General features: G+C 43.2%; 1 protein-coding gene across 2 annotated transcripts; it reads right to left on the reverse strand.

Moving 5' to 3' along the window:
* On the reverse strand, positions 1-24807 carry NPM2 (nucleophosmin/nucleoplasmin 2). Of its 2 annotated transcripts, none has more exons than XM_073891248.1 (9): positions 24763-24807; positions 19444-19533; positions 19254-19339; positions 18972-19097; positions 2351-2444; positions 1372-1562; positions 1201-1235; positions 365-398; positions 1-279 (listed from the first exon to the last, which is right to left on the reverse strand). In XM_073891248.1, the coding sequence occupies exons 2-9, from the start codon at positions 19499-19501 to the stop codon at positions 235-237; spliced, it is 669 nt and encodes a 222-aa protein (XP_073747349.1). In that variant the 5' UTR covers positions 19502-19533; positions 24763-24807; the 3' UTR covers positions 1-234. The 2 variants fall into 2 exon arrangements, with proteins under 2 accessions (XP_073747349.1, XP_025729816.1); XM_025874031.2 differs by lacking the exon at positions 24763-24807 and adding an exon at positions 19863-20022.
* Between the last annotated feature and the right edge of the window lie 1533 nt (positions 24808-26340).

The following is a 26340-nucleotide window of genomic DNA, read 5'->3' on the forward strand; positions in this document are numbered from 1 at the left end:
CAAAGCAAACTTTATTGTGGCCCCGAGGTTGGAGCTTTTCCCTCCAGGTCCTGCTGAAACTCGAGAGTTGGGAGTGAGGGCCTCTTGTGTCGCCCCCAACACTCCATCCCATTCAGACTCAGATGGAGAGAGGCTGCGTAGGGGGGAACCTGGGGAACGCGCCGAGGAAGGCCACCCTGCATGTGCTCTAGCTGGCTCTCCCTTGGTCCCTGCAGCCAGGCCACTCCTGGCTCCTCATTTCTTGAATCCCGGCTTTTTGGGTTTGAGTGTGGGTTTGGCCTATGGAGAGAAGGGGGGGCGCCAGTGTCCCACTCCCTCCCCCTCCTCCCCCCCCCCAGGACCAGCCCCTTCTCCTGGTACTCACCTTTTTCACAGGACTCTTGTCTTTAAGCCTGGGTCTGGAATTGGGTGGGGTGGGGCAAGGAGAGGGGATGTGGGTGGGAAGGAGAGAGCACTCAGCCTGACACCAGTAGCCCAGACCCTCGCAGTGCCCACACTGAAAGCAGGGGGCTGTGACCTGGAGAGTTGGAAGCTGCCGAGAATTTACCTCTCCGCCTGTCACCTGCCGGGGACCACTCTGTCTTATTTTAAACAAGATGTTTTGTTCTTCTCAGGCTTCCATCTGCTTTCTTTTATTTATCACAAATGGGTCTTTTTCATTATAAAAGTAATGTTCAACTACGTTGCACAATATATAGCAAATAGAGATTAAATTACTTATTTTCTTTATTTCCCCACCAGTATTAACATTTTGGTGCGTTTCCCTTCAGGGTTTTTTGCTTTGTTTTCTTCTAAAAGCATATGAAATAACATGAATATGACTTAATATCCTGCTTTAAAAATTCAATAAACACTTTCCAGGATGCTATATTCTTCATAGGCACCAGGTCACATGCCATTGGGAAAATGTGACATGGCTCAATCAAATACTATATTGGCCAACATTTGGAATGCTTCCATTTTTTACTGTTACTTGAATAATGCATATCTCAGTGCCTATCATTTTACCCATATTTTGGGTGGGCTCCTTCGGAAGGAATTGCCGTAAGTGGAATTAGGGCGAAAGGTAAGCATACTTTAAGGCTTCCCCAGAGGCTGCGGCAGGAGGCTCATACCCGCGTGCACACATGGCAGGCCCCTTCTAGCCCCACGTACCCCCGCTACAAGATCGCGGCCGACTTAATAGAGGGAAAGAGTTACCTCACGGCCTCCTCTGCCTTCTCCACCTTCTTTTTCTGGGAAGCAAACACAAGCGGCACGGCCTGCCGCTGAGCGCCCGGCGGGCCCTGGCCAGGCTTCGCACATTCAGGCACCCAGCCCGCGGCGGGCCTGGCCCCCTTCTGGGGAGCCTCTGGGGGTCCCTTGCCTCACCTTGGCAACGCTGGTCTGCTTCTGGGGCGCCAGCCTCTTGACTTGTTTAAGAGGGGTCTCCTCCTCCAGGGACACATCTACGTCGTCGTCGTCCTCGTCGTCGTCGTCAACCTCGCCGCTGTCACCTTCCTCCTCCTCCTCCTCCTCGTCCAGCGCCTCCTCCTCTTCCTCCCAGGACGGGTCTGCAGCGTCTGCGGCGCAGGGAAGGGGGAGGGCCGCGGAGCTCCGGGTCTCTGGCGAGCTCCCGTTCCGCCATGGGTCTCGCCGTCAGAGCTGCCCTGGGGAAGCCAGCACCTGCCACCTCCTCTAGACCCTTTCTGGCCTCTCTGACAAAGTGGAGGCTCGGGTGATGTGAGGGGCCCGGAACCCCGGAGAAGCCGGGGTGGCAGGGGAGGGCAGGGGAGGGCAGCGGAAGGGACCCGCCGTGGCTCTGGCTGGGAAGCAGTCAGGCGAGGGAGGGTGGGCGGAGGGTGCCAGCGAAGGGGGCGGCTGAGGAATGCGGACCTCATCCTGAGTGAAGGAGAGCCTTGCCAGGGTCTTGGGGTAGGGCAGTGCCCTGACGAAAGAGGGACAACCGCACAGAGGAGGCCAGGAAGAGTTGGCGGCGCGGCGGCTTGCTGGGGTCCTTACGGCCCCTCCAGCCACGCGCCTCACAGCAGCTGACACTCTCAGTGCGGTAGCACGAGGCACCCCGCAAACTGCTTTTTTCTGGATGTCCCGTTTATTCCTCCCAGCTGCTCTTTGAAGATGAAACCAAGTATACCCCCACCCTGGTGTTACAGGCAAGGGGACTGTGGCCCACAGAGGCAGGGGGGTAAAGCAGGACTCCCAGTCCAGACTACTGGCAAACACGTTGCCTTTGGGGATTTTTGCTAATAACTCAAGAATCCCTCCAGCGTTGGAGTGCCGGTTCCCCCCTTGGCCCTGGGTGCTAGGTACTGCACTCTGAGACCTTCCCCAGGTCCAAGCTCTGACTTACCGTAAAGTTCCTGGCCACTGAGGAACACAGGTCCAGAGCCAGCCCGGAGCTGGAAAGTGACTGGAGGAGAAAGCTCCAGTCCCATCAGAACGACCTGCAGGGGGAGGGATGCAGGGGCAGGAGTGGAGAAGATGGGCTCACTCACCCCTGGAGGCTGCCTGGGAGCTGCTCTCTGGCAGAAACACTCAGAACTGATTCCCTAAACCCCAACTACACACACTTCAGGTTCTCTGGGCCTCACTGTGTCATCAGCCCCTTCCTGTTGAGGTGGATTCTGTCAGAGAAGAATGTGAATCTGATAACCCCGCTCTTGTTAAAGATCCCAGACAGGCTTCCAAGCTGAGGGGCAGCTGTTCAGTAGAGAAGTGTGATTGCCACCGACTGAACTGTATCCCCCAAATTCTTATGTGAAGCCCTAACCTCCAGTGTGAGGATATTTGGAGGTGGGGCCTTTGAGAGGCAGTTAGGATTAGATGAGGTCATGAGAGCTGGGCCCTCATGATGGGATGAGTGCCCTTATAAAGGAGGCCAGAGGCTTCCCTCTGTCTCTGTCTCTCTGCCGTGTGAGGACAGAGAGAGCAGGCGGCCATCTGCAAGCCAGGAAGAGGGTCCCTCCCCATATGCGACCTTGCTGGCACCCTGGTCTCAGACGTTCAGAACTGTGACAAAATAAATGCCCCTCACTCTATGGTATTTTGTTATGGCGGCCCACCTGAATAAGAGACGAATCAAAGGAGAAAAGCAGACACAAAGTGGTATGTACAGTACCAGTAGTGTGTGGATATACATATGAATAAAGTTAGACTTCTCTTAAGTATGAACCATAATTTTCAGGGGACAGTACGATATTTCCTTTCCTTATACTTCTCCAAACTTTCCAAATTTTCTGGAGTATCAATGATGATACTCCCATTTATTGACTGCCTACCATGTGCCAGGCCCTATGCTAAGCATTTTACAGGCTTTATTTATCGAACCCCTCAGGACAATCCCATGATGGAGGTGCCATGACTTTACAGAGGAGGGAACTGAGGCTTAGGGAGATTAATTTAGAGTTTTGGGCTCAGACAGGAAGGAGATAAATGAAAACTGAAACTCTGCAGCCATCAACACCCAGAAATGCTGGATAAAATATACTCCAATGTTTTCATTGCATGGCTGAATAGTAAGACAGAAGAGGTCCCATGCACCAGAAAAGAAGGGGCAGCGTGGCAAGCACAGGTGCCGTAAGCAGCTGAGGGGGAGATATGCCTGAAAACAGCTCTGGCCTTGAGTTTAAGATCTTATTTATTTATTTGCCAGAGAGAGAGAGAGAGAGAGAGAGAAAGAGAGAGAGAGAGAGGCAGGCAGAGGGAGAAGCAGGGTCCCCACTGAACAAGGAGCCCAATTGCGGGACTTGATCCCAGGACCCTAGGATCATGACCTGAGCCAAAGGCAGATGCTTAACCAACTGAGCCACCCAGGCATCCCGTGGCCTTAGGTTTTAACACAAACTCATGGACAGGAGACAGGGCCTGGGTTCAAAAGAGGAACGCTGTCACAGAGCCCGCTGAATGGAGGCTAGGACCCTCTAAGGGTTGCACCTCAGTAAAAAGCTCCAGGGTTGGGGAGAGGCTAGGAACTGCAGAATTCCAAACCCACCTACTAGGAACTCCCCCTCCCCCCACCACTGAAGGAAGGAAATGCAAGGGGGATAAATAAGTTTCCTGTGAGAACCTGTACTCACAGGCTGTACCTCCCTCCCACACAAAGTTTGAATTCACTTGGTGAGTACTGCCAAGTCCAGAAACTTGTATAGAATCCCAGACTGGTGACATTCCTGGGCAAATGGCAGACACAAATACAAAACTGTTCTCTTGGGACACTTGTCAATTTTTTTCACATGGAATTCTTTAAGAGAAAAAAACAAGACCCTGAAGACAGCTCCTCATCTAAAAATCACAAAAAACATACAAGACACAATCCTGCTAGAGTGAGCAGAAGGAAACAAGATGACCGCAGACCAGCACAAGCAAGAACCTGAGATAAAAGAAAAACAATCTAAACAATTGTGAAATTAGATTGATGAAAATCAAATAAACAAAAGTAGGAATCAGAACTGTAAGAACAGGTATTAGGAGAAATAAAAAGAACCAAATGCAGCTTCTAGACTGAACAAAGGGTTAAAAAGCAGAATAAACCAGCTAAAACAAGGATCAGGAAACTGGAATTGTGCTGTGAAGAAACTGCCCGGTATGCAGCACATCGAGACAGATGAACAAAATACGAAAGAGAAGCTGAGAGGTATGGAGGACAGAATGAGCAGATCTAACATGCATCTCATCACAGTAAGGGACTAAAAGTAATGGAATCAATATGCAAAGTGATAACCAAGAGCTTCTAGAAACCGTCAAGGACACAGATCCTCACATCCAGGAAACCTAAGTTCTGAACAGATAAAAATAAATGTACACCTGAACATCCCACAGTGAAATGGTGGATAGCAAAAACAAAGAGGTTATCTTAAAATAAACCAGAGAGGAAAGACAGATTTCCAAAAAAGGAACAATAATCAGACAGACTGAAGGTTTTGACAGCAACGTCAAAAACCAGAAGAATAGAATGACATCTTCAAAGTTTCGAGGGAAACTCCCCTCTTTGTAGAATTATACACAGCCAAACTATCATGAAGCAATGAGGGTAAAATAAAGATATTTCCAGGCAAAGCCCAAGTAAGTTCACTACTCCCAGACCTACTCAATGAGGTGTCAAAAAGATGACAATTACTGGTGCAGCCATTCTGGAAAATAGTATGGAGTTTCCTCCTGTTCCTTAAAAACAGTAGGGAGGTAGCCTATGACCCAGCAATTGCACTACTAGGTATTTATCCAAAGGATACAAACATAGTGATCTGAAGGGGCACATGCACCCTAATGTTTATAGCAGCAATGTCCACAATAGCCAAACTATGGAAGGAGCCCATATGTCCATTGACAGATGAATGGATAAAGAAGAGGTGGTATAGAGAGGGAGACAAACCATAAGAGACTCACAATCTTAGGAAACAAACTGAGGGTTGCTGGAGAGGAGAGGGGTGGGGGGATGGGGTAACTGGGTGATGGACAATGGGGAGGGTATGTGTTGTAATGAGCACTGGGTGTCATGTAAGATTGATGAATCACAGACCCGGACCCCTGAAACAAATAATATATGTTAATTAATTGAATTTAAATTAAAAAACAAAACAAAAGAAGAGGTGGTACACACACACACACACACACACACACACACACACACACACACACGAATATTACTCAGCCATCAAAAAGCATGAAATTTTGCCATTTGCAACGACATGGATGGAACTAGAGGGTATTATGCTAAGTGAAGTAAGTCCATCAGAGAAAGACAAATACCATATGATTTCATGCATATGTGGAACTTGAGAAACAAAACATGAACACAGGGGAAGGGAAGGAAAAATGAGATAAAAACAGAGAGAGGGGGGCAAACCATAATAGACACTTAACTCCAGGAAACCGAGGATTGCTGGAGGGAATGGGGGTGGGGGCATGCAGTAACTGGGTGATGGGCCTTAAGGGGGGCATGTGATGTGATGAGCACTAGGTGTTAAATACAACTGATGAATCACTGAATTCTACCCCTGAAACTAAGACTACAGTATATGTTAACTAAATTGAATTTAAAGAATTTTTTTTTAAAAGAGGACAATTACATGGAAAAGGAAGAGGTGGATACAAGCAGCAGTGGGGTGAGCAAGAAACTTGGTCAACAAAGAAAAATCCAAGCAAGCATTATTGTAAAACGAAATCATACTAGTATTGACTAGTATTGAGTGGGTTTAAAACAAGCTGAAGCTAAGACACTGCATGATAACAGGTAAGTTAAGAAGAAGGTAATTAGAAAATCTCCCCTGATTGTTTGGGAGGAGGAATAGAATATTAATTTTAGACTAATCATGCATGATTGTTAAAAAATTAATAATAAAAATCAGAATGAGATTCAACAGCTTCCAAACCAATAGAAAAGGGGAAAAGAAACCTTAATCTGATAAAAGACAGAAAAAGGAGATAAAAGAAAAACAAAACATGAAAAAGCAAGGAATATAGAATCACAAAGTACATATTACAAATAAATCCAAGTATATTAGCATCACAGTAAACATAAATGGACTATATTGGTCAGATAGATTAACATGGAACGTAGCTACTTACTGCTTATAAGATACATGCCTAAAACATAAGCACATGGAAATGTTGAAGAAAAGACATGGAAGCATACCTAGCAGGTGTGGCAGAGGCTTCTCAAGGCTACTGCAATATCCATTCTTCCCTTTTTCCATAATAGCAGTGTCCTGATACTATTCAAATACTGTACCCACCGAAGACTGTATTCCTGAGTTTCCTGTGTAGTTGGCTGTGATCATGTTACTAATTTCTGGACCAATGAGTTATAAGTAGAATTTGGTGGGTGGTGCTTGTGTGAAGACTCCTTAAGAGGTAGACAGAGAACTGAGAAAAGTCCCTTTGGTCTCCCCCTGTTTCTTCTCGCCTATTACCCTAAATGCAGAAGTGAGAGCTGGAGCTGCAGCAGCCTTCTTGGACTCTAAGATGATCTTGAGGATGGAAGTTTTGAACCCAGGAGAGAAGAAAGAGAAGAGAAGCCTGGGTCTTTGGTGACCATCGAGCCATCTTACCAGCCTTGTACTGCCTATGTCTGGATGTCTTCCAACCAAGACAGAAACGAATCTCGAATGTGTTTGAGTCCCTGGAGTTGGGTCTCTGTTACTGCAAACATAACTATCTAAAACAAAAATGAAGCTAGCTGTATTTGTTAGGATTCGGTTTGGTAACAAGCCGCAGAAAACTCAATGCCGGTGGCTTATACAACACAGAAGCTTATTTCTTTATCACATAAACTCAATCTGGATAGAAGCAGTCAGCTGTGGGTATATACTGCTCTTCAGTCATCAGGGATGCAGGTTCTTCCTATTGTGTTACTCCACCATCTTTAATACATGGCTTCCACCTTCTGGTCCAGGATGGCTGCTCACGTTCTAGCCATCACATCCATATTCCAGCCAGCAGGATGGAGGAAGGGATAAAAACGGTCACACGATCTCTCTTTAAGGACACTTGACCACTTCTGCTTACATTCCATTGGCCAGAACTTCATGGCCATGCCTGATTCTCAGTAGCCTGTGGCCAGCTAAAAGTCATGAATTCCATTACTAAAGAATAAAGGAAAATGGATATTAAGAGAAAACTGGAAAACAAATTAATAGCAGATGATGCAAGCTTGAATTCAATAAGCATTTTTGGGGATAAAAAACTAATGTTGGTTTACCAGGAAGATAATTCTGTAAATCATATGCATTGACAACGTAGTCTAAACACGCAAAAGACTGTAGCTACAGTATCAAGACTGTGTGGTATTGGAAGGAGAGACACAAAGATCAATAAAACAGAAGACCTAGAAATAGACCCACACAGACACGTGAGACTGATTATTGACAAAGGTGCATGACTGGTTAAAGGGAGGAGGACAGCTTGTTCAATGAATGGGGCCAGAGCAACTGCACATCCCGAGGCAAGGAGATGAAGCTTGACCTCAACCCCACAACTTCTACCACAATTACCTCTACATAGATTGTGGACTTAAATGCAAAACATGAAACTATAAGACTTTTGGACAAAAAAACATAGAAAGTCTTTGTGATCTTGGAGCAGGCAAAGAGTTCTTAGATTTAACAGCAAAAGTCATAAGAGGAAAACTGGTAAGATGGGCCTCATCAAAACTAAAAATTTTTATTCCAAAAAAGTTCATTGGAAAGGGATAAAAAAACAACTCAGACTAGGGAGAAAATATTTGCAAACCATAGGCTTGACAAAGGACTAGTGTCTAGAATCTATAGAGAATTAGCAAAACCTAACAGTAACAAAACAATCCAAGTTAAAAATGGGCAAAAGACATGAACAGACATTTTACTGAATACACAGATGGCAAATGGACACATGACAAGACGTTTAGCATCATTTGCCATTAGGGAAATGCAACTTAAAAGCACTATGAGATATCAAGACACACATTTTAGAATGGCAGAAAAACAGAAATAGTGACAACATTAAACGTTGGTGAGGATGCAGAAGAAGGCATCACCCGTGCATTACTGGTAAAAATGTATATGGCACAGCCACTTTAGAAAACACTTTGGCATTTTAATAAAGTGAGCAGGAAGCCACCATATGACCCAGTAATTGTACTCTTGGGAATTTATCCCAAAGAAAGGAAAAGTTATACTTACATAAAATTTTTTACACAAATGTTCAGAGCAGCTTTATTCATAACAGTCCCAAAGTGGAATCAGCTCAGTTTTTCCACAGCTGAATGGTTGAACTGTGGTAGAGTGAGACCATGGAATACTGCTCAGCAATAAAAAGAATACACAAAACAATTTGGATGAAACTCCAGATTATGCTGAGGGAAATAAAAAAAAGCCTGTTCCAGAAAAGTTACATATGTATGATACTATTTCTAGAACAAAATTTTAGAAATGGAGAATAGGTTGGTAGTTGCCAGAGGTTAGGGATAGAACAGGAGGCAGAAGGGAGGTGGGTGTGGTTATAAAAGGGTATTTTGAGGGATCCCTGTTGTCTCCCTGCCCCATTGGTGCTAAATATATGAACTCAGGTGATGAAATTGTATTGAACAAGATGGCTCGATTGTATCAATGTCAATATCCTCATTTCAATGTTATATTACAGTTTTGCAAAATGTTACTTGGGGAAAATTGGGCAAATATATAGGGATCTCCCTGTATTATTTCTTACAGCTATATGTAAATCTACAATTATCTAAAAATTTTAATTGAAAAATAAACATATATAAAGCAAATAATAAAATTATGAGAGGAATCCACTGAAAATCCACAATCATAATTGGTAATTTTAACCGAAATCATTTTGGTAATTGATAGATCAGGGAGACAAAATAGGTAGGTTTGAACACAATTAATAAACTTGTAATTGGACTCCCCAAGAGAGAAGTGGGGAGCAGAAAAAAATATTTGCAGAATAATGGCCAAAAAATTTCTAAATTTTTTTTTAAAGATTTTATTTATTTATTTGACAGAGAGAGACACAGCGAGAGAGGGAACACAGGCAGGGGGAGTGGGAGAGGGAGAAGCAGGCTCCCCGCTGAGCAGGGAGCCCAATGCGGGGCTCGATCCCAGGACCCTGGGATCACGACCTGAGCCAAAGGCAGACACTTAGCGACTCAGCTACCCAGGCGCCCCAAAATTTCTAAATTTGATGAAAACAATGAAACCACAAATTAAAGAAGTTCAATGAACCTCAAGGCATTTTATAAATTGTTCAAAACCAGTGATAAGGATAAAATCTTAATGCAGCCAGAGGGGAAAAAAAGACATTGCATAAAGAGGAATGAAGACAAGGATACTAGATTTCTCCAAATTATGCAAGCTAGAAGGTCAATGGAGCAATGTTATTAAGTGTTGAAGGCAAAAAAGTCAACCTAGAGTTCTACACAAAGGAATGAAGAGTACCAGAAGTGGTAAACATAATGTTTTATTCTAATTTCTAATCTCTTTAAAAAATAGACTGTCTAGGGTGCCTGGCTGGTTCAATCAGAAGAGTGTGCAACTTTTGATCCTGGGGTTGTGAGTTCAAGCCCCATGTTGGGTGTAGAGGTTACTAAAATAATAAAAACTTAAGGGATGCCTGGGTGGCTCAGTCGGTTAAGCATCTGACTCTTGATCTCAGCTTAGGTCCTGATCTCAGGGTCGTGAATAAAGTATGAACAATGTAGTGTGGGATTTATAGCATATGTGGAAACAAAAGTTATTACAAGAATAGCACAAAGGATGGGAAATGGGAAATGAAGTATACTGTAGCAAGATTCTCATATCATTCATGAAGTGGTATAATATTATTTGAATATAGACCGTTGTAATTTAAAGATGCATCTATAGGGGCGCCTGGGTGGCTCAGCTGGTTAAGCAACTGCCTTCGGCTCGGGTCATGATTGCAGGGTCCTGGGAACGAGCCCCGCATCGGGCTCCCTGCTCTGCGGGAAGCCTTCTTCTCCCTCTCGAACCCCCCCCTGCTTGTGTTCCCTCTCTGTCAATTAAATAAATATAAAATCTAAAAATAAATAAAGATGCATCTATAAATTCTAGAGCAACCACTAAAAGAATAATAGAGGTGAGGTATATCTAAGAAACCAATAGGGGAGATGAAAATGTAATCATAAAAACCACTTAGCTAACCCAAAAGGCAGCCAGAAAAAAAGAAAGGAACACAGATGGGACAAATAGGAAAGCCAATAGCAGGACAACAGGTTAAAATCCAACCTTGCTGATAATTATTTTAAATATTAACAATTCAAATACTCTAATTAAAAGGCAGGGATGACCAGATTGGCTAAATAAGGAAGACTCAATTATATGGTATCTAAAGGGAACCTACTTTATAGAGAGATACAGAAGTTAAAAGTAAAATGACCAAAAAAAAAAAATAGGAAAAATATAGCACACAAACACTAATCAAAAGGGAGCTAGACGTTCTAAATTAATGAGACCAAGTAGACTTCAGAATATTTACCCCAGATAAAGAGGGACATTTCATAATAAAGGGATCAATTAACCAAGAAGATATAGCAATCCTAGAAGTATATGTGCCTAATAAAATAACTTCAAAATACATGAAGTAAAAACTGATAATTGATAGGAGAAATAGGCAAAAGCATAATTATTGTTGAAGTCTTCAACAGTCCTTTCTCAGTAACAGATCAAGTAGCAGAAAATGAGTAAGGATACAGAAGACTCCAACAAAATTACCAACCAACTTGATATAATTGACAGTAATAATACATACAACCATAGAACACACATTCTTTGAGCATTAAGGAAATATTCACCAAACTAGGCCATATTATGGGTCATAAAAGTCAGAACACAAGACTGAAATTATATAGAGTATTTTCTCAGACCACAATGAGACAGAATTAGAAATCAATGAGAGAATCTTAGAAAAACATACATATTTCTAAATACCCCAGGGGCTAAAGATAACTATAAAATAATTTAAATGGAATGAAGATGAAAACCGTACTTATCAACATTTGTGGGATGAAGTCAGAAAGGTGCTTAGAAGAAAATCAAAGCATGAAATGGTTGTATCAGAAAAAGACCAAAGGTCTAAAAAAAAAAAAAAAATCAATAATGTAAGATTCTGCTTTAAAAAACTAGAAAAAGAGCAAATTAAAATCCAAACAGAAGAAAGGAAATAAAGAACAGAGATCAATAAAATACAAAAGTGGGTAAACAATAGAGAAAAGTTGAGACAAAAAGCGGGTTCCTGAAAAGATGGATAAAAGTATTAAACCTGTAACCAGACTGTACAAAGAAATGGGAGAGAAGACACAAATTACCATTATCAGGAACAAAAGAATAGAATTTACTACAGAGTTTACAGGAAAGGAAGGGAATATTATGGACAACTCTATGCCAATGAATTTGACAACTTGAACATAATGGAAAAATTCCTTGAAAGACATAAAGCTCTCTTAAGAAAAAACAACCCAAACTGTCCTAAATCTATTAAAGAAATTTAAGTTGTAGTTAACCAGATTGCTTCACACTTGAGTTCTACTAAAACATTTAAGAAAAAAATACCAAAGTTACATGAACTGTTTCAGAAAACAGAAGAGAGGATCTTCCTATTCATTTTGAGGCCAGCATTGCCCTCATACTAAAACCAGACAGAAACAAGAAATGACAAGAAAACAGCAGTCCAATGTTGCTCATAAATATAGACACAAATATCTTTTTTTTTAAAAGATTTTAAGCAATCTCTATACCCAACATGGGGCTTAAACTCACAACCCTGAGATCAAGAGTGGCATGAGCCAGCTAGGCACCCCAACATGAATATCCTTAATAAAATATTAGCAAATGGAATTCAGCAATATATAAAACTGTACATTCTTGGGATAAGTCCCATTCGATTATAATGTATTGTCCTTTTACGTATTGCTGGCTCATGCCACTCTTGATCTCGGGGGTGTGAGTTCGAGCCCCATGTTAGGCATGGAGCATACCCTAAAATTTAAAAACATTAAAAGAAATAAAATTTGAAAAATCAGTAAATGTAATTTGCCACATAACAGGATAAAGGAAAAAATAACCTCAATAGATGCAGAAAAGAATTCTTGGACAACTCAACATCCATTCATGACAAAATATCTCAGGAAATTAGAAGGGAACATCCTCACCCTCATTTGGACATCTACAAAAATCCTTCATCTGTCTTAATGGTAGAAGACTGGAAAAAGGCAAGGACAGACCTGCTGTTACTATTTTTATTCATCATTATATTTGAGGTCCTCATCAGTGAAGGCAGGCAAGAAAAAGAAATGAAGGAAGTTAAACTACTTTATTCATAGATAACATGAATAAATCCATAACAAATTCTAAGGAATCAACAAAAAGGTGCTAGGACTTATATGCAAGTTTAGCAAGGTCAGATAATACAAAAACAATTACATAACTATACTACTACTGAACAGCAATAAAATAACATTTAAAAATACCATTTGCATACTTTTTTGTTAAGATTTTATTTATTTGACAGTGAGAGCTAGCGAGAGGGCGGGCGGGCACAAGCAGGGGGCGTGGCAGGCAGAGGGAGAGGGAGAAGGAGACTCCCTGTGGAGCAGGAAGCCCTCGTAGGGCTCGATCCTGGGACCCCGGGATCATGACCTGAGTGGAAGACAGATGCTGAACTGACTGAGTCACCCAGGGGCCCCTCTTTCTTTTTTTCTTTTTAGAGATTTTATTTTGTTTTATTTTTTTAAAACATTTTTTTAAAGATTTTATTTATTTATTTGAGAGAGAGCACAAGAGTGCATGCAGGAGCAAGTTCGAGCACGGAGGGGCAGAGGGGTAGGATCTGAGAATATGAACCAGACTCCACACTGAGCCTGGAGCCGGATGCAGGCTTGATCCCATGAATGTGAGATCATGACCTGAGCTGAAACCAGGAGTGGACACTTAAATGACTGAGCCACCCAGGTGCCTCACCATCTGCATACTTTATACTGTACACAAAAATGAACTCAAAATGGATCAGAGACTTAACTATAAGAACTAAAACTATAAAACTCCTAGAAGAAAACATTGGAGCAAATTTTCATGACCTTGGATTAGGTGACAGTTTCTTAGATTCAACACTAGAAGCATAAGCAACAAGATAAAACATAAATTGGACTACATCAAAAGTAAAGACTTGTGCTGCAAATGATAGCATCAAGAAAGTGAGAAGATAACTCAGAAAATGGGAGAGAAAATATTTGCAAGTCATCTGATAAGGGGCTTGTATGCAGAGTATATAAAAACTCATACGATTTAAAGAAGACAAATATTAAAATATCAAACTCAAGTGCAATTTTAAAAAATAAACACCTGAATAGACAATGCTCCAAAAAAGATGTACAAATGACCAATGAAAACACGAAGAGAGGCTCAACATCATTAGTCATTAGGTAAAGCAAATCAAAACCACATTGGGGGCACCTGGGTGGCTCAGTTGGTCAAGCATCCTTCGACTCTTAATTTCATCTCAGGTCATGATTTGGGGGTCCTGGGATCAAGCCCCATGTTGGGCTCCACGCTCAGTGTGGAGTCTGCTTGTCCCTCTCCCTCTGCTCCTTCCCCTGCTCTCTCTCTCTCTCAAATAAATTAATAAATAAATAAATAAATAAAACCTTAAAAAAAAAAGAACCACACTGAACTGCCAGTTCACACCCAATAAAATGAGTAATCAAAATTACAGACAATAACAAGCATCGAAAGATGTCGGAAAATGGGAATCCTCAGACACTGTTGGTGGGATTGTAAAATGGTGTGACTACTTTAGGAAACAATTTGGCAGTTCCTCAAAATGTTATATACATAAAGCTGCCATATGACCTGGCAATTACACCCCCAGGTATATGCTCAAGAGAAATGAAAACACATGCTCATACAAAAATTTGTACATGAATGTTCACAACAGCATTAATAGGTAGAAATAAAACAAATTCCATAAACTGCTGAGTGGATAACTGAAATGGGGTATTGTCCATACAATGGATATCATTTGGCAATAAAAAAAAGTACTGTTATATTCTATAACACAGATGAACCTTAAAAACATTATGCTATGTGAAAGAAGCAGTCACAGAAGACCACACATTTTATGATTTATATAAACTGCCCAGAATAGGCCAATCTGCAGGGACAGAAAATAGATTAATGGTTGCCTAGTGCTGCAGGTCTGGGGGATGGGGAGTGACTGGTAGTAGGTATGGAGTTACTTTTTGGGGTGATGAGAATGTTCTAAACTTAGATTGTGATGGTTACATCACCTTTCATTTACCAAAAACCATCTGATTTTACCTTAATAGGCGAAGCTTATGGTACACGAATTATCTTTCAATAAATACGTTAATACCACTTTCAATAGCACCCAAAATCATGCAGTATGTTGGGGTAGATTTTACAAAGTATGTATATGACCAGTTCCCTGAAAACTATAAAATATTAGTAGGAAAAGTTAAAGTTAAGTTAAAGACATATGTTAGAGTGAAAAGTGAAAGACTTAAACAAATAGAGAAACATATGTTCAATTATTAATGACTCAAAATTGTTAAGACGCCAATTCCCCTCAGAGCAGTCTATAGACTCAATACAACCTCTGTCAAAATCCCTAAAGACTGATTTTTAAAGAAAGTCTATTTTGAAATTTCTATGGAAATGCTCAGGACCTAGAATTTGCCAACACACTTTTAGAAAAGACCAACAAAGTTGGAAGACTCACACTAATTTTAAGATTCACTATAAAACTACGATAATCAAATCACTGTTATGAGAGTAAAGGTAAAAAAAAAAATCAATCAATGAAACAATATAGAAATATCTGCATATTTTATGTGCAGTTGCACATATATGGGCAACTGATTTATGGAAAAATGCCAACAAATACAAATATAGTGAAAGGACGGTCTTTAAAAAAAAAAATGTGGTGCTAGAGCACTGGATAGAAACTCAGAAAAAAATGTTTCACTATCCTTACTTTATACCATGCAAAAAAATTATCTTGAAATGGATCGACTTAAATATAAGAGCTAAAACAATAGCACTTCAAGAAGTAAATTTAGAAGAGAACATTTGTGACCTTAGTTTAGGCAATGATTTCTCAGGACACCAAAGAAATGAACCATAAGAGAACAAAATGTCAGGGGTGCCTGGCTGGCTCAGTTGGTTAAGCAGCTGCCTTCGGCTCAGGTCATAATCTCAGGGTCCTGGGATTGAACCCTGCATCAGGTTCCCTGCTCAGCGGGGAGCCTGCCTCTCCGTCTGCCACTCCCCGCTGCTCATGCTCTCTCTCTCTCTCAGATAAAATATTTTTTAAAAAAGAGAAAAAAAGTCAAATTGAACTTTATAAAAATTAAAAACTTGTGCTCTTCGAAAAAAACTATTATGAAAAGGCAAGCCATGTACTAGGAGAAAATACTTGAAATAAATAAATATATTTTAAAGATTTTATTTATAATAATATATAATACATAAACTTATAAATATATAGATTTTCTATATTTATATCTATACATATATAAGATGTTTATATATTTATTTATATATTTTATATATATTTTTTAAAGTTTATTTATTTATTTGACAGCGAAACAGCAAGAGAGGGAACACAAGCAGGGGGAGTGGGAGAGGAAGAAGCAGGCTTCCCGCGGAGCAGGGAGCCCTTTGCAGGGCTCAATCCCAGGACCCTGGGATCATGACCTGAGCTGAAGGCAGACGCTTAACTACTGAACCACCAAGGCGCTCCAACACTAGTGAATCTTACTGCATATAAATTATATCTCAATAAAGCAGATATAAAAAAACGACTCAAAGAAATGGAAACAATGAGATCCAAACCTACTAAATAAATGACAGTAGTTCAAAATCAAACCAGTCCCACATAGTTTGTTCACTTCCTTACTCACTCATTCATTATATGCCGAGTTTCCACAATATACCAGGCACTACTCTATAGGCATTATGGTGAAGGCAGTAAACGAAACAGGCAGAGTCCTTGCTCTCTTGAGGCTTAGATCCTGGCTGGGGAGAAAGACAAGGCACAAATGAAGACTGAGCCAGTGATGGGTCCCATGCGGGAAAAAGTGATTATCGAAGGGTAGGAAGAGGGGGTGCCGTTTGTGGTCAGGGAAGACTTCTTCAGTGGGAGGACATATGAGCAAAGTTTGAATTGAAGATGGGGGCAAGTGTGTCCTTCTCACGGGAACATTAAATGCAAGACTCCTAGAAAGGGGTATGTTTGGAATTTTCAAGGTATGGTCAAGAAAGCCAGTGTTGTTTGAGCAGGGTTAGGGAGGGGAGAGTAGCAAAGGTTGAGATTAAGAGAGGTTTCTGCAGGCCAGGACATAAAGGACCTTGGATTTCATTCGAAGTGAAATGGGAAGCCACTGACCTAGGTGTTCTAGGAGAGAAGCAATGTGATCTGACTTTTGTTTAAAAGGATCCTTCTGGGGGTGCCTGGCTGGCTCAGTCAGAAGAGCTTGCAACTCTTGATCTCGGGGTTGTTAGTTTGAGTCCCACGTTGGATGCAGAGATTACTTAAATAAATATTAAAAAAAAATTAAAAGTATCCTTCTGGCAGCTGTGCATAGAAGAGATCAGGAGTTGGGGAAAAGTTTTTTGTAGATATTCGGTAAATATTTTAGGCTTGTGAAGCATATGGTCTCTGCGGAGACTACTCAGTTCTGCTGTTACCAAGTGAAAAAAGGCATGAATAATACATAAATGAAGGCGTGTGGCTGTGTTTCAGTAATACTCTATTTACAAAAACAGGCAGTGGGCTGGGTTTAATTCTGCAGTTTGTTGAACCCCGGAATAGACTATAAGGAACCAAGGGTAAAGGGTAGGTAGACCAGGTAGGAGGCCCTGCAATAAAATTGAACAAGAGGTAATGGTCACCTGGACCAGGGTATAGTAGGGAGGTGCTGAGAGGTGGTCAGACTGGTTGGTGTATGTTTGAAGGTAGAGCCAACAGGATTTGCTGGTGATATGCGGTGTTTGAGAAGGAGGTTTTTGTCCTGATTAACTGGAAGAGCAATTATATCCTGGGGGAGGATCAGGTTTGGGGGTGGGGAAAGAGATTATTGATAAAAATCAAGAGTTTGGATTTGGATTTGTTAAGTACGGGTTATCTCTTAGGTATCAAATACATTGAGCAGGACAGAGGATCTGGAGCACAAGAGAGAGACTAGGTTTACAGAAATAAATATCAGAGTCTTCATTTGTAAAAATGGTCTTTAAAACCCTGGCAATGAATGAGATCTAGGGAGATCTCATGGACAGAGGGGGAAAAAAAGTTTAAGGACAGTTTTACAGATGGGCCTCCCAGGTCTTCAGGGACAGATGATACTGGTCTTACCTTCACTGTTCCACCACATAGAAGGAGAGAACACTCCATCCCCCTGTTCATGAGGCTAGTATGCCTTGACACCCAAATAAGATAAGGAGTTTATGGGTCAACGTCACTTATAAGTATATAAGTTTTTTTTTAAAAAGTTTTAATCTATTAGCAAAGCAAATCTAGAAATTTATAGTATGATCAAATAATGTTTATTTTAGGAATGCAAAGTTGACGGAATAGTATTCTATTAATATAACTTACCACATTAACAGGTTAAAGAAAGAACCTATGATTATCTGAATAGAAAAGCATTTGCTAACCATTTATGATTAAAATGAAGAAATCCCAATTTTAAAAGGGAGAGGACTAGATGGGGACTTCCTTGACCTGAAAAAGGTGTCTACCAAACATGTCATACTTAATGGAGAAACATTAGAAGCATTCCTTTAAAAATATACATATAGTGGCTCCTGGGTGGCTCAGTGAGTTAAGCGGCCAACTCTTGGTTTCAGCTCAGGTCAAGATCTCAGGGTCAGGAGATCCAGCTCTGTGCTCAGCATGCAATCTGCTTAAGACTCCCTCTCCACCACACTGACGTGCATTTGCTCTCTCTCAAATAAATAAATCTATAAAAATATACATATATATCAAGAATGAAACAAGGACATTTACCGTTATAATCTTACTTAATATTATACTGGAGGTCCGAGACAGTGTAGTTGGATTAAAAAAGACACAAAAACTGCCATTAACAACGATGATTTGCATAAAGAACTCAAGATAATTAGAAAAAGAATTTCTGGATACACAATCAGTATGGAAGTCATCAACAGTGTCCTGTCACCAGCATCAAAAGGTTTAAAAACGTGATTTTGAAAAGTGGTTAACTTGCCCAAGGTCACACAGCTCGTAAAGGGTGGGCTGGGATGGAAATGGGGCTCTCTGCCTCCTAAGTCCAGGGCTCTCGGTCACGGGCTATATAGCCTCTCAGGCAGGACTGCCCTACTGCTGAACAACTGTATTTCCCCTTGATGTCTGTCCATCCCCCCCCAGGGGGTGAGGCCTGAGCTGGGCCTCCTACCGCCCCAGGGCAGGCAGTCTCCCTAAGCCTGCGGGGAAAGGCTCACCATGGGTAGCACAGAGGCCTGAAGCGAGGCAATGGTGATGGGCTTGGTCTTCTTGTCTTCCTGGCTGGCTGGGGGTAGGATTTCCACGAGGTTCATCTCTTCTCTGGCTTTCTCCCCCAAGCAAACCTGAGAGCGGTTGGAGACAGGCCACCTCATCACGGGAGGGCAGCGGAGGGAAACCCTGTTCCACCTTCTGGGACCAGAGAGCCCCCCTGGCTCTCCGCAGCTGTCCAAGTCCCTCCCGGCTGCATCCGACCACCCTTCCTGCGGGGAGGCACCCACCGTACTGAGCAACAGCTTACAGTCCTGCCTCCCCTCCTTCTGGGCTTTGACCGTCCAAGTCCGTTTCTCCTGGTTTAGCTCACAGCCTGCGAAGGGAGAGGGGCGAGGGGGCCGGGCCGGCTCAGGGGAGGGGCTCCCCGTCCCCCCCCCCCCCCCCCCCGGGCTCGGGAGCTGCCGGGCCCTCACTCACCCCAGAGCGTGGCCCTGGGCGCCTTCTCGGCCGCGCTGCTCGTGCTGCTGAGATTCATGCCGCTGGGTGCGGGAGCCGGGGTCCCGGCGGCTGTGCGGAACGGGCGTCCGCGGTGAGCCGAGGCCGGGCCCGCCGCCCCCGCCCGCCCGGCGCCCAGCGCGGCCACCCGCGTCCCGCCCCGCCACCCCGAGCCCAAGCCCCCGGACGGCACAGCGGGGCAGCCCCGGGGCCTGCGGAGCGGGGCGCTAGACGCTTAGGTCGCCCGGGCTGGAGAGGGAACGGGAGCCGCCCCGGCGGGCCCTTCGGGTGCCCTGGGAGCCCCGTCGGTGCCGTCGTGGTCCCGGCTGTCCCTCCCCTGGGCCGGGCCCTCTCGCCAGCCCGCCGCCGCCTCCCGCGCTCGGGCCTCCTCCCAGGCCCACCTGAGCGTCACCGCCCACTGCAGGCTGTTAGGGGGCTCGCGAAGGGGCAGCAGGGGGGCGTCGACTCAGTCTTAAAGGAGAGGCCCTTCTTTCCCCGTTCGACGCTGCCATTCCTTCCTCCACTTCCTGCCTCGGCGCACCTGGACGCTTGTTAAAGCGCAGGGCCGGGTCCCATCTCCGCGGCGCCGGGCGTTGGAGGGCTGGGTGGGGCCAAGGTCATTTGCATTTCTAACAGGTTCCCAGGTGAAGTTGCTTGCCGTTGGTCCAGGACCAGGCCGTGAGCAGCACCTTCGGGACCACTGGGGATTCACCAAGGCCTACTGGGTGAGACCGCCGAGCTTAGACTTGCCTCGCCACCCCATGGGAAGCCGCTTTAAGGCTTTTCCTGCTCATCGCCGTCCTTCCTGCCCTTTCCCTACCCTCTAGGTGCGGGCCCTTTCCAAGGCCAGGAGGGCCGGTCCCCCAGGGTTATGGTCCCCAGAGAAGAGCCCTGTTTCCAGAAGGATGATTTCTCCCATGGCGAAGAAGGGGTGGGGATGAGTTTGGTCACCAGAGAGGCTGCTGTGGCTCCTGGTGAGGAGTACACCTTATGAGGACCAGTCACTGAACAACAGCCGTTCACAGGGCTCAGGGCAGCGCTTAAATGTTTGTTTCGGCGCGCTAGGGGTAGTGAAGAGGAGGCTTTCCAGCGACCACATCCCCGTCTCTCTCGCTCATGTGACATCTCTGACGTCAGAAATAACCAGGGATCTCTCTGATTAAATTCTTTTCTTTCCCTCCCTCCCTTCTTCTCTCCCTCCTTCCCCTCCCCTTCCTCCTCCCCTCTCCTCTCCCTTCCTTTTTCTCTTTCCTTTTTTCTTTCTTTTCCTTCTTTCTTTTTCTTTTCTTTTCTTTCTTTCTTTCTTTCTTTCTTTCTTCCTTTTTCTTTCTTCTCTTTCTTTTTCTTTCTTTCTTTCTTTCTCTCTCTTTCATGAAGTATAGTTGATCTGATTGCATTTTTATCCTTCACTCCCATCCAGGAAACTTCTCACCTACAAATAAGGTTCAATGCTTTTCAACAAAAGTACCAAGGTAATTCAATAGGGAAAAGATAGTCTTTTCCAAAAACAGTGCCATAGGAACTGGACATACCTCTGTAACCTTGATTGGAGCTTCTGCTGTGCAGGAATCAGGTCCCCCCCCCCCCACACACAACAACTTTACTGAGAAATAATTTATGTACATAAATGCACTCATTTAAAGTGTATAATTTGGGGTGCCTGGCTGGTTCAGTCAGTGGAGCAAGTGATTCTTGACCTCAGGGTTGTAGTTTCAAGCCCCACACTGGGTGCAGAGATTACTTATAAATAAAATCTTTAAAAAAGTGCATAATTTCGATGAATTTTGACAAATGTTTATAGCTGGGTAGCCACCACCACAGTCCAGTTATAATTTCCATCATTCTCCCAAATTTTCTTGTTTCCCTTTGCAGTCAGAATCCTCACCCTAATGTCTAACTGGCATCAGGCAAGCACTTACCTATTCTGACACTGTGGATCATTATTGACTGTTCTAGAATTTCCAAATAAGTAGAATCCTACAGGGTCTTTTCGTCTGCCCTCTTTTGTTGAACAAAATGTGTTGGAGACTTATTCATCCATACCGTTACTTCTATCAGTAGTTTGTTTCTGTTTATTGTTGAGTAGTAGTCCACAATTTGTATACCCAGTCACCTGCTGGTCAGTTTTATGTGTCAGCTTGACTAGACTATCATACCCACTTACTCAATCAAACACTAATGAAGATGTGGCTGTGAAGGCACTTTGTAGAGGTGATTAACACCAATAATCGGCTGTCTTTATATAAAGATTACTCTCAGTAATACGGGTCGCTTGATCCAATCAGCTGAAAGTCCTTAGGAGCAGAACTGAGGTTTCCCTTAAAAAGTTCTGCCTGTGGACTGCAGCTTCAGTTCCTGCCAGAGACCTTCCAGTTTGCTTTTCCTGATGACCTGCCCTCCGGGTTTCAGACCTGTAGCCAGCCCCCATAACTGCATGAGCCAATTCCTTGTGATACGTCTCTGACTCATATACCCTTTGATGGATATTTGGGTAGTTTTTAGTTTTAGACATATATTATGAATAAAAATGCCATTAACATTAGAGAGCAAGTCTTTGTTCGCATGGATTTATGTTTTAGTTTTTCTTTGGTAAATACCTAGGAGTGGAATTGCTGGATCATTTTGTAAGCATATATTAAACTTTATGTGAAACTGTAGAACTATTTTCCGAATTCCTGTACCATTTTGCATTTCTACCAGCAATGTATGAAAATTCCAGTGGCCATTCATCTTCATCAACACTTGGCATTGTCAATCTTCTTAATTTTAGCCTTTCTAGTGGATGTATATAGTGACGTCTATTTATTTGTATTTGTTTGATGACAAGTGATGTTGAGCATCTTTTCAAGAGTTTACTGGTCATTTGTGTATCTCCTTTTGCAAAATACCTGTTTAAATATTTTGTCCATTTTTAAATTGGTCTATTTTGGGTTATTGTTACTGAATTGTAGGGATTCTTTATACACTTTGGATACCTGTGTTCTGTCATGTATATGCATTACAAAGGTTTTTTATTCCTGCCTATGGCTTGTGTTTTCATTTTTTAAAATGGTATCTTTTGAAGAGCAGACATTTTAAAATTTGACGAAGTCCAATAGATTTTTTTCCTTTTATGGCGCATGGCTTTGGTATTCGAAGCAATCTTTGCTTAATGCAAGGTCATGAAAGTTTTCTCCTAAATTTTCTTCTAGAAATCTTGTAGTTTGAACTTTTACATCTGTGATCCATTTGAAGTTAATTGTGTGTGTGGTGTTAGGTAAGAGTCGAGGTTCAGTTCTTTTTTTCTTTCAAGTGGATCCCCAGTTCCTCCAGCACCATTTTTGTAAAAGACTATCCTTTCTCTATTGAAATACCTTGGCACTCTTGTTGAGAATGAACTAAGCATGTACATTTTGGTCTATTTCTGGACTTTTTTTCTGTCCCATCGATCTGTCTGCCCCAGTGCCCACACTACAGTAGTGATTTCTGTAATGTTATGGTATATCTTGAAATCAGGTAGGGGAGCTCTCCAACTCTGTTCTTCTATTTCAAAAATGTTTTGGCTAGTCTAGGTTTTTTGTTTTTTGTTTTTTGTTTTTTTTGCATTTTCAAATGAATTTTAGAATCAGCTTGCCAGTTTCTACAAAAAAACTTTCTGGGATTTTTATTGGGACTTTGTTGAATGCATAGTTCAATTTAGGGAGAAATGACATCACAATTTTGAGTCATCCAAACTATGAACATGTTATGATCTTTCCAGTTGTTTAAAGATTGTGCTCTGCAATGTTTCATAGATTTTAGTGTGTACAAGTTTGGCACATAGCTTGTTAAATTTATTCCTATGTATTTCATGTTTTTTGGATGCTAGGACAAATAGTATATATTTTGAAATTTCATCTTCTAATAGCTTATTTTTAGTATATAGAAATACAGTTGGTTTTTTATACTGACCTTGTATTCTGTGATTTTGCTAAATTCGATTAGTTCCAGTAGCTTTCTGAGCCCCAAATCGTGACATCTGTGAATAGTTTCACTTCTTTTTGATCTGTGCACCATTAATTAATTAAGTGCCTATGTGCTCTGATTAGGACCTCAAGTACAATATTAAATTGAGGTGGTAAAGGAGGTATTCTTTGTTCTTGATTTTTAGGGGAACCATTCAGTCTTTCATCATTACATTCTATTAGTGGTAGGCTTTTTGTAGAGGGCTTTTAATTGGTAAAGAATGTTTCCTTCTATTCCTAATTTGCTGAGAATCTTCATGTGTATTGAATCTTGTCACGTGCTTTTTCTTTATCTACCGAGATGATCAGCTTTTTCGCTTTCATTTTGTTTATACAGCTAATTACATTTATTGGTTTTCTGAATGTTTTAAACCAACCTTGCATTCTTAGGATCAATCCCATTTGGCCAGGATGTATTAGCCTTTTCATATATTCCTGGATTTAATTTGCTTATATTTTAAGATTTTTTGCGTTTATGACGTATATTAGTCCAAAGGCTTTTTTTTTCTTTTAATGTCTTTGTCTGGTTTTGGTATCAGGGAGATGTTTGTTCTATAAAATAACTGGGAAGTGTTCCCCCTTGTTTTCTGATGTTTTGTCCAAGAGCAGGGAAGTCTCCTTAGATCAGAGTTCCATTCAGGTTCACCAAGAGCTCTGCACTCATCCCCATACTGTTTCATGCTTCCTCTGCCTTGACTCAGTGGCTGCTCCATTCTAGAACCTGGGAATCCTACCAGAACCCTCTATCCTTTACTCTTCACATCCAACAAAGTCTGTTGATTCCAACCTCCACCCCCTATCTCTCCAGTCTTGTCTCAACTCTCACCCAACAGTCCTTGTCTTGGTTCAAATCCTCATTACCCACTAGCTGGTAGATTCAACAAAGATTGGTCATTAGCCTGCTTTGTAATGTAGCCTCTGGAAACTTGAGGCTTTTCGGATCAAAGCCCAACCTCTGGTGCCCCACCCCTCAACCAGACACGTACAGAGCTAGCTACACTTTTTCCTCCAGCCGCGCTATTTTTGCAACTTCTAGAAAGGTACAAGGTTTCATGCTTCGGTGTTTTTGCACTGTGAGTGTTCTTCCCTGCCCTTTTCCGAGTGACTCGTTCTGCTAGGGCTCGACGCGGGGGACGGGGGAGGCCCTCTTTCGCACTCCCAGGGTATACAGAGCCACCAACGATCATCCTTTTCCGCCCGTTTGCCCCCTCCACTGAGTCCTTCCCAGCCAGGGACCAAGTCCTTGAACAGTGCCTCTATGATTACCACCGCGGATACTGGGTGTGAGGCCATGGTACGCGTGAACTCGAACCCCTACCGGGCACACGGCTGGGTGGGGGTCCAGAGGCTGCCGTTGCCCTACTCCGCCTTCCCCAAGAACGATCCCTCCAGCCCCCCACGCCAAGGGCTGGAGAACGCAGTTGGGAGTCACGACTGCGATTGCGCAGGGCGGCGGAGGCGGAGCGAACGGTGGCGCCGAGGAGACGCGCCGGCGGAGAGGACCTACGTGCGCTGACGCGACGGGGACGGAAGGAACGCGCGGAACCTCTTCCGGGGCGCGGCGGGTTGTTGGGGGCAGAAGTGCGGGGTCGGGAGTGAACTCTTTACCGTTTTCCTTCGCGAGGTCAGGGAGCTGTCAGCAGCTTCTGCTCTTTTCCTTTCAGGAGAGGCTTGTGGCAACGATTGCGTTTAGCTCGCCCACACCAGGCAGCCGGGGGCCCTGTCTGCTGGGCCTTCACCCAAATTAGTCCAACTACTTTCTCTTCACGATCCCCTTACCATCTGGTCCCCGCTCGTAAGGAGCACATTTTGGTTGTTGAGGCGGGGAGAGTGAGGATTAGGAATATCTCAAATAAACCCGAGTGGGCTATAAGACTTGGGGCAGGGACAGTAGGGAGCGACTTCAGAGAGGGAACGGGGTTCTACTTTGGGTCTCTAAAAGGGTAGATGGGCAAAGGGCATGGAAATTTAGACTGAGAAGCGACGGTTGTGCAGACGGGGGAAAGACACGAGGTAGGGTGTGGAGGCAGAGATGGCAGTGGCAGATGTCTAGTTGAATGGAAGGACTCTGCTGCGTTTGTAGTCTGGTTGGCAAAGTCGGTAACTTGATTTGCTTTGTGGCACCTGTCCCAGACTGCCAGGTGTTAAAGGGTGGGGCATGGGCTTTCTGATAAATAAAAACGATAATGGTCTGCTATACTCTTAAAAGTGGTTTCATTTTCATTGATTTTCCAGTTGAGTTAGTTCAGCTTCTAGAGTTTGCTTTACTTTCATTGCACAGTATAATCAGTCTTTACGGGCGCCTGGTGGCTCAGTTGGTTAAGCGACTGCCTTCGGCTGGGGTCATGATCCTGGAGTCCCGGGATCGAGTCCCGCATCGGACTCCCTGCTCAGTGGGAGTCTGCTTCTCCCTCTGACCCTACCCCCTCTCGTGCTCTCTCTCTCTCTCTCTCATTCTCTCTCTCAAATAAATAAATAAAATCTTTAAAAAAAGAATCAGTCTTTAAGAGCTGAGGAGAGCTTTCAAGAATACTGGTTTTAAATTCGCCCACCCTTTTACTAGATCAGACTGTACAGTGGCCCCTCTGAGCTTCAGGTAAGGAGTCAATTAGTTTTTTCCCCTGAGTTTGGTTGTCCTCCAAACCTTGAATTCAGACATGCCTGGACTTAATTTGTTACCCGGTAGCAAGGGTTAGGAGATTCCCCACGGGTCTCTCTTCAGTCGTTTGTAACTGATAATGGAGTGGTTTGGCCCATTAGGTGATGCTGTATGCTTAAGTCTATTATGAAATCTGTCTTCATGATTATCAGTTAAAAATATAATTGTGTATGGTGCTTGTGTAAGTGTGTTAAGTACTGTTCACTGTTTTGGAGTCAGTTTGTACTGTTGAGGGAT

The sequence above is a fragment of the Callorhinus ursinus genome, unplaced genomic scaffold (genome assembly GCF_003265705.2).
Source record: "Callorhinus ursinus isolate GAN/ISIS: 27379988/994484 unplaced genomic scaffold, GSC_fseal_2.0 scaffold4, whole genome shotgun sequence".
NCBI classification, from domain to species: Eukaryota; Metazoa; Chordata; class Mammalia; order Carnivora; family Otariidae; genus Callorhinus; species Callorhinus ursinus.